This window comes from Diospyros lotus, chromosome 4 (assembly GCF_014633365.1).
Source record: "Diospyros lotus cultivar Yz01 chromosome 4, ASM1463336v1, whole genome shotgun sequence".
Classification (NCBI taxonomy): Eukaryota; Viridiplantae; Streptophyta; class Magnoliopsida; order Ericales; family Ebenaceae; genus Diospyros; species Diospyros lotus.
In genome coordinates, this window is record NC_068341.1 from 41,776,659 (window position 1) to 41,786,259 (window position 9,601).

The 9,601-nt window shown below is 25.0% G+C and overlaps 1 protein-coding gene across 1 annotated transcript; it reads right to left on the minus strand.

Annotated features, from left to right (window-relative positions):
* Positions 1 to 1,268: 1,268 nt before the first annotated feature.
* Positions 1,269 to 2,606, minus strand: LOC127800622 (B3 domain-containing protein REM9-like). Its single transcript, XM_052335334.1, has 3 exons — positions 2,465 to 2,606; positions 1,863 to 2,288; positions 1,269 to 1,773 (listed from the first exon to the last, which is right to left on the minus strand). The coding sequence occupies exons 1-3, from the start codon at positions 2,528 to 2,530 to the stop codon at positions 1,483 to 1,485; spliced, it is 783 nt and encodes a 260-aa protein (XP_052191294.1). The 5' UTR covers positions 2,531 to 2,606; the 3' UTR covers positions 1,269 to 1,482.
* Between the last annotated feature and the right edge of the window lie 6,995 nt (positions 2,607 to 9,601).

The window sequence follows — 9,601 nt, forward strand, 5'->3', positions numbered from 1 at the left end:
ATTTTCAAACGTGGAATCTCCCAAAATCTCACCAGTCGAAACTTCATGAAAACCTCTATTTCATCTTACTAGCATTGATTTGATTAACAAAATTAAATTCTTCATTTATATTTTAAAAAGTTAATTTAAAAAAAATTATTAAATTACAGAACGTTATATAAAATAAAAAATCTTGACATAAATTTCTTATTTATATACAAAAGTTATTACATTTGAACAATAGATGATTAAATATTTATATTAAATTAAAGGTAGTTACTAATTAATTATTAAAATAAAATTATGTATTCCAATGCATGGTCTTTTAATGGAAATTAAAAATTATTTTAAAAATTTTAATTTCTGCAATAATAATAAAATATTAAAAATATGAATTTTAACTTTTTTTCATAATTCTCTTCCATAGTTTTAAAAATATGATATATTAAAAATTAATTAATATTAAAAAATCATACATTAATTTTAAAAAGATAATATCTTAAAATTTAATTAGTATTGAAAAACTTATATATTAGACTTGCATTAAATTAAAAGTCAATTAATTATTAAAGTAAAATAAATTATTATATTATATATTTATTTATAAATTATAAATATAAATTAAAACTCTTATCAATATGGATTTTCAATGCAAATTAAAAATTTTTATAATATTAAAATTTAATTTTTATAACAAAATTTTAAAAATATAAATTTTAACTTATTTTTCTTTCATTAATTTTATTTCATAATTTAAAAAATATGATATCTTAAATCTTAATTAAAAAAACTCATGCATTAATTTTAAAAATGTGATATTTTAAATCTTAATTATTATTAAAAATATAATATAATAAATAAATTTACTTTAATATAATTATTAATCACTACATTAATTTAATATAAATTTTAGAGAGAAAATAATTTCTCATTAATACATAGTTTGAAAGACTATGTTACTTTAATATATTAATAAAATAATTTAAAATCAATATTCTAAATTAAACAATCATAAATAATGTTACAGCACTAGCAATATTATTAAAATATGGTAGCGTAGATAGTAAAAATAGTGATAAATTATAATAAGTTTAAAACAATATTAGTATTTTAAATTTTAGAATTATAGAAAACTTATAATTTATAATCAATATTAGTAATATGATGAATAAATATTAGACAAATCATTCTAATCCTGTTGCTTATCACATCCAATCTAACTTTATTCAAAAAAGAGACGTAATATCCTGTTACTATTAATAACAGAGATCACAACATTACCCTTTCATTCAAAATATTAATTAGATGTCACAATTCAACCCCACCACATTAGAGGTCGCATTTTACACGAAATTATCTTACATACGGATAGATAGATAAATAGATATCCTATACATTCATTGACCCAAAACCAACTTCTTTAAGCAAAACCACCAATGATAGGTGGCATACCTTGGTGGCTGGCTGGTGCTGTGGAGGTGGAGGTCGAGAAGGTCGTTTCTTCTAGTCTTTTTCTCCTTTGTTGTTGTTCGACTGATGTGCCTTATAAATCTGGACATGGATTAAATTTTTATCGATTTGGAGAAACTTGAACGAACATGTGTCTCCGTATTGGATGTTGTTGTCTACTCGAAATTCAGACCACCCACGAGTCATATCAGTCCTATTCCTCCAACTAGTATCGTATGATCTTGCCGTCAGCTTAACAGCCCACATCTTCCCTTGCTCGTTTCTCAGAACCACTTTCTTCTTTAGCGATAGCCCAGCCTTCTTCATAAACCACTTCGGAATGGTCTGAAAGAAGAAACAGAAAATTAAATCAAGGGACGTACGTACGTATATAGATGATAATGATGATACAATATTTTCTAGTCATTACTCACCACGGAGCTAGCACGGTATTTATTGAAAACAATGCGAAAAAAGGGTTGTCCATTTTGATCACCTGCATCCGCCTTCACCTCCTTGGATTTTGGTGGCGGAATTGGGACTGGGACAGCTTCTTCGGTGTTATTTTCGATGATTTGCGGGTTCATCGACATGAGTTTCTTTTGACAGCAACTTGGACCATAAGCCACAACGTTGAACACCCAAGAGGCGCACACAAGATTGAAGACCAAGAAGTCACCAGATTGTAAATGGTTATCCTGAACGAACCTTTCCCAGCCGTGGTGGTGCATGAAGCAGCCTGCACTAGTTTTGTGTATTTTAACGGGCCATGACAAAGATGAACCCCCTTCTTCGGCTTTGATCAACACGTCTCCAGGGAATGCCCCTTGGAATTTGGCCACAAAAGCCGGCGGTATTTGCTGCCAATTAAACCAAGCGGAGGCATTAAAAGGGCGCCAATGAATTTATAACAAAGCAGGGCGTAGAAACACGGGTGTTACATCACATCCAATAACCATGAACGAACGATGAGCCTCCTCCTCCTATAACGAATCTCAGTTCATTTACGAGAGAGAGAGAGAGGGAGAGAGCTTACAAGCCTGGTGGCAAAGTCGCCGATCAGGACCTTGAAGAAGCTGTCACGTTTTGGTTTTATGCCCATTGGACGATGATGAGGAAACGAATGTAGCCGACGGCTTCAGCGAGTGAGTTGGCTTCCTTCGCTGCAACGGTTAAAGAAACCAGAGTAGCAAAGCAATGGTCTTAACAAAATACACAAAGAGACAGTAGTATTATTTAATAAAATAAAGAAAGAAGTTGAATTGAATGCCTTGCTGAGAAAGGGCAGGCTTTAAGTCTTTCGTTCCTGCCGTCGCGTCCCATCAATCAATCTTGTGGAAGGGCAGCTGCCTTCCTGCCTGCCTCGTGCAGTGCAATACTGAATGAATGAAGGAATGGCGGCTTGCTTTGGGTTTGGTTGGGGTTCTATTCTATCAATCTGTCACATGCTCTTGCTGGCCCGGCCTCGCTGGCCCAAACGTATGTGGAAAAGCTGCCTGTGCTGGGCCAGAGACGAAGCCTGGCCTGCATGCCCACGGGCAACGGCCTGTGCCAGATTTTCAAATGGCGGCTCTGGCCCACCCTGACTGCCTGCCCGCCCGCCTTTTAACACTTTTCCTTTCCTTTTTCTTTTTTTATGAATGAAATCTCCACAAGTTTTACCCCTTTAGTATTATTATTATTACTTAGTGGTGAACTCTATACACGAAAAAAATAAATTTAAAAATAAAAAAATAAATTTATTATTTTAAATATTTTTAACAGAATAATTATATATTTTTTTAATTTTTAATTATTTATCAAATTTTAAGTTTAATTAATTATTCACTATTCAAAATACTAATAAATAACACTTTTAATTCAATTTATTGTCATTCAATATATTAAAGAATAATTAATCAGTTGGTCATTTTACAAAATATTTATAATTTATTTATTTATTATATTATATTTATTTATAAATAAATATTATAAAATCTATAATATATCCACTAAAAACGTTTGTTATTTTTTATTTATTATATTATAATTATAAATATAAATTAAAATTCTTAAATATAAGTAAGAATAAGTTTTTTCAATAATAAAAATATTTTTAAAATATGAATTTTGATTTCTTCCCATCTTAAAAATGTGATATTTTAAATATTAATTAGCATTGAAAAACCCTAGTATTTGACAACTTTAAATAATTTTTTATGAATTTATTAAGATATAACATTTTCAATACTATAATATAATTATTAAAGTAATTAATAATTAATTAATCACTATCTTTGATTTAATGTAAGTTTTTGAGGGAAAAATTCACCATTGATTGACACTTGGCAAAATACTTTGTTTGACTATCATATTTTAATATTATATAAATATATATAGAATAAAGATATAAAGATAATATTTTAAATAAATGAATAATTTTCTATGACTTAATTAATAGTTTAAGTTGTCTATTAATATTTCTGATAAAATTCATGCAAATTTAATATAAATTTTAGAGGCAAAAAACAACTTGACATATTTTTTGAGGGAACAAAAATTTACAAACTATTATACTTTAATATAATATATTATATATTATTATATTATACAAATATAATATTTTATTTAATGGATAATTTTTTGTGACTTAGTTAATACTTTAAATGTTTATTCATATTTATCATAAATAGTATTTATTTTTGATTGATTGACTAATTAATTGATGAGAATATCTAACAGAAAATATTTATTTTTAATTAATTAATATTATTGAAAAATTCATGCAAGTTTAATACAATTTTTAAATATAAAAAATAGTTTGGCAAATTTTTTGAGAGAAGAAATATTTGCATACTATTATACTATATATTATATATAATATTATATTATATAAAGATAGAATTTTATATAAATAAATAATTTTCTACGACTTAATTAATAGTTGAAGTGTATATTCATATTCCTCATAGATAGTATTTATTTTTGATTGATTGACGGATTAATTAAATATTTAATATTCATATAATAATATATTGGAAAATCCATGATTAGTATTGAAGAACTCGTGTATTTAAAATTTATTATTAATTTTATAATAATTAGTATATATTATTTTAAAACAATTGAAATATTTAAATTATTAATGCAAATTACAAAATATAAATTATTAATGCAATAAGTACTAAATGCAAATTATTAATGCAATTTTTGGGAGAAAAATTTATTACTACTTATTATTTCAAAGCAATTGAAATATTTAAATTATTAATGCAAATTATAAATTATTAATGCAATAAGTATTAATTACAAATCATTAATACAAGTTTTGAGGGGAAATTTTATTACTAATTATTATTTCAAAGCAATTGAAATATTTAAATTATTAATGCAATAAGTATTAATTGCAAATCATTAATGTAGATTTTGGGAGAAAATTTATTTTTTCAAGATTATCCTACTTTTATATATATAAAGATTTGAGATTGTGAGTACTATTATTGATAATACTAAAATTTAAAATCAAAATAATGGTTAGGGAAGCGATCTTTTAGACGATTAAGAGTTAGCCTTCTTGATACAGATGTTAAAATATTATCTAATATTTGTACGACTGACAATTACAATTAAAATTTGGGGGAATCGAATCGAAACAAAATTAGTCAACGCGATTAGAAATTGTTTGACTAGGTAATGGTTTGGTTTAGAGAAAAACTGAACACTGTTTCAATGGATATGGTTTAATTATGGTTTTCACTAAATCCAAACCAAAATTCGAACCGAATGTATGGGTAATCGAACTAAATCGAACCGAATATACATATATAATATATATTTATTTATTTGACTAATGCATATTATATATATACATAATATATATTATTGACTAATGCATTTTTTTACAAGTATTTTACGTCATGCATTACAAATATATAAAATATTTAACATTTATAAAGTAATTAACAAATAAAAATAAAACCTAATATTAAATTATTTTATTTTTATGAATCATGGTTTAGTTATGATTTTTAATTTTTAAAATCAATGGGTAATTGTTTGATTTTGATTTTAGTAGTTTAAGTTTCGTTTGGTTATGATTTTGGCAAAAATTAAAACCAAACCGAACCATTGCCAACCTTACTGTACATAGTTTAATAATTTTTTTTCTTTATTCATAAGATTTTTTTATTCGCTTGTTTAGTTTATTTTTTTTAGTATTGCCTTATAATGTTGGAGGTGTGCTACGGTATAAAAGTATAAACGCTTTTATGGTTTTTTTCATTTAATGATATTTTTATTTAAAAAAATTTATCGCTTAATATTATGAATATTGATTGAATAAAATTATTTATTGTGGTAATAATTTTGTATTAGAAGAATTTTAAAATATTAATTTATAAATCTAAAATAATATTCTCCCCTTCTATCTCCTCACCGATGACAAAAAAATTAACAAAAATATACTATTATGCATAGAAACATCCTGAGGGTGTCATTTCAATGTTTTCAAAACATTTCATGTAGTGAAATATTGAGAAACATAAAAAAAAAATTGAGCTATTTATATAATTTTGAAAATGTTTTGGAATCATTTTATAATATTAAAAAAATATCAAAATACGTTTCGTTTACGAATATATTAGAGACAATAAAAAATATATTTTAGTTTTGAGTTTTTAATATATTTTTTATATAAAAATTATATTTATAAAAAAAACCCTATATAAGATTATTTAATTTGATATTTTATAAGATATTCTATACAAAATATAATCAATCGATATAAAACAATGTTTAGAAATTTTGATGGGAGAGAGTCAATAATGGAATTAAGACATAATTTTTTAAATTAATAAATTTATAATATTTTTTTTTATAAATAAGTATTTAATTGAAACAAAATCACCAACCACCTACAATTTATGGTAGAGCATATCTCAAATATCACAAAAAATAAACTAAACTACTAAAACGTAATCTAAACTACCAATATATACGAAACAATCCTCCAAATATAAAGAATATATACAAGCATTATAGAAAATATTCAAAAAAACTCTACTTACAAACTTAAAAGCACATTTTTTGCATGTTATATCTCTCTAACTATTAAAAGATTTCTACTTGAGTGCTAACATTTCTTATACCAACTCTCGATTACTTATCCAAATAATATTTAGAAAGGATCACAAACATCTTTATTTTTCTCTACTCTCTAAGCATTAAATGACTTGCGAATGTCAACATAAAGTTAATTAATAAAAATATACAATAAAAAGTAAAAATAAATGAAGTATCAACACAATATATAATGCGTATAATAACATTCTCTATGCATAATACCAACATCTCGTAAAACTCGGGAATTAAAAAGTCTTGTTTAAAATTTATTTTATATTTATTTTTATTGAAAGGGAAAAATTTGGCCAACATAAAGGCTTTAAAGTTGCAAAGATTAGGTATGTGACCCGTTGTCTTTTAACCACCTAACACCTTTGTATGTCTTGGGGGGGGCCATCTTAATGTAACCCAAATTAAAATGTAACAGTCTCAACAATTTGGCATGGGAATGGGTGGCCTCAAATTAAGGCCAATTACATTCAAATAAATTAAAATGTAATTAAAGCAACGTATATGTTATCGGCTGAGGGTCTAAAATAATAAAATTTTGTTTAATATAATGACTCGATTGGATTTGATCCAAGACTAAACAAGTTAATAAAAAATCAATCTTCAGTCTCAATTTTAGATCTAAACCATTTTCTATCGAGCGGTAGAATTTCTTTCTTCACGTATATATACATATATGTAATATTGCTCAATAATATAATAATATATATTATTGTAAATATTACAGTTTGTAATTAGGATCATAAATGAGCCAAGCCATTTGTAAGCGGCTCGACAAATTTTTCTTTAATTTTGTTCGTTAAGATAAACAAGTTGAGGTTGAATTTAACTTTAAAACTCGATTTGTAAACGAGTCAAGTTTAACCTTAATAAAGTTCGACTCATCAAAGCTAGCGAACATATTCAATTAGAAGGTTATGAATATTAATAGATTCAATTAGGAATTCGTAAATATGCTCTGTTGCCCATAAAAATATCCAAAATGGGGGGTGAATTGGATTTTTTAAAAATTAATAATTTTAACTTTTTTGAAAACTCTTAAATTTATGATCTGGTGATTTGCAATGGGATTGATAACAATAAAATCACATAACTACAATGAACAAGAGAAATTTATAGAGGTTCGGCTTTGAGAGCCTAATCCTCTCTTTTAAGACTTAGTTTGAGACTCTAAAGACTTAACTTGAGGTTCCACCATAAATAATCACCATTAATTTTGAATTTGAGCTAGAACTAACATATAATCCCCTATCTAAGTAAAAATCACTAGCATACTACTGCCAAACACAACCCCTCGCATAACAAGTGAATAAAAATAACAAACTTATAACCGGAGACAATTATAAATAAATCACTAACAATTGATAATTCCACGAGTCAGCACACTTCTAACACTTTGAATTTTTTCACTATTGTCTAAATGCTCTATTAAGATTGTTCTTTCTTGAGTCTCTATACTTACCATATATATATATTTTCCAAACAAAGTAGTAATTAAGAAAATGGTTAATATAAAGTTTAAAATTAAAAAATTGTTTGAACTTTCTCAAATAACAAGGAACAAAACAAGGAAATATATTTAAAAACAACTCACCTTTAATTCAAAATAAAATTACTTTTTGCATGAGAAATCAATATTTGAAAATTCAAATATAAACTCTTGAGATATAAAAAATAAAAATAAGGAAACATGTCAAAAAACAAGTTACCTTTAATTCAAAATAAATTTTTTTTTTACATGAGAAAAATATACATTTATCAATATATTAAAATTTAAATATAAACTTTTGAGACATAAATGATTAAAATAAGAAAACATGTATAAAAATAATTATTCTTTAATTTAAAATAAATTTACTTTTTGCATAAGTAAGAGATATATTTATCAATATATGAAAATTTAAATATAAACTTTTGAGACAAATGATTAAAATAATAAAACATGTTTAAAAATAATTATCTTTTAATTTAAAATAAATTTACTTTTTGCATGAATAAGAAATGCATTTATCAAGATATGAAAATTCAAACATAAATTGTTGAGATATAAATGATTAAAATAAAAAAAAAATGTCTAAAATCAATTCACCTTTAATTCAAAATAAATTTACTTTTTGCATGAGTAAGAAATGCATTTATCAATATATGAAAATTCAAAGATAAATTTTAGAAATATAAAAGATCAAATAAGGAAACATGTATAATTCATATTTAATTTAAAATAATTTACTTTTTGTCCTTACTTTTAATTTAAAATATTTTTTTTACATAAGTAAAAAAATATTTATATTATAAAAATATTCGCTATTATTATCAAAATCTTATTTACTTACCCTTGAGCTTAACATGCTCGATTATAAGTTCATGAATAATTTGTGAATAACCTTGTTTATAAATATATTTATTTATAATGTTATAAATATATTATTTAATATAAAGTTATCAAATTTTAAATTATTATCATAATATAATTAAATTAAAAGTGTTTAAAATTATTATATATATTAATTTAATTATTTAACATAATATAATATATGTATATATAATAAAACAAAATAACAAAATAATATGTTATGAGAGCCCAAGCTCCAGCTCAAACTCGAGCCTAGAAACTGGCTCGCAAGCCAAGCCCGAGCTCAGCATAACTTGGCTCAATTGCAAATATATGGCTCGCAAGTCAAGTCCGAGCTCAGCATAACTTGGCTCAATTACAAATATAACCTTATGCATATGTTGGATATATTATTCTGAGTATGTCAAATTTAATAGGAATAGATCCGATTATATCGGACTCACTTAGTTAGTTTAGTTTCACTCTTAGATCATTCGATCCGATTTGATTAAATTTCACCCTCGTACCGTTTGCTAGTTGGTCTAAAATTTTTATCAATTTAAAATTCAGTATTCCTCCATCTAGATGGATTAAATACTCTTATTATTATAAGTAGATATATTTTTGTTTTTTTGTTTGTGAGAAAAAATGAAGTCCTTTTTAGGGTATCATTGTCACCTTCCTTATCCATCATGCTAATTAAGACACCGTAAAGCTCAAATCACAGCTCAC

Coding starts and splice junctions, on each gene's coding strand:
- LOC127800622 (XM_052335334.1), bottom strand. CDS start 2,530: ATGGGCATAAAACCAAAACGTGACAGCTTCTTCAAGGTCCTGATCGGC. Junction 2,289..2,464: donor GCGACTTTGCCACCAGGCTT/GTAAGCTCTCTC, acceptor TTTAATTGGCAG/CAAATACCGCCGGCTTTTGT. Junction 1,774..1,862: donor AATACCGTGCTAGCTCCGTG/GTGAGTAATGAC, acceptor TTCTTCTTTCAG/ACCATTCCGAAGTGGTTTAT.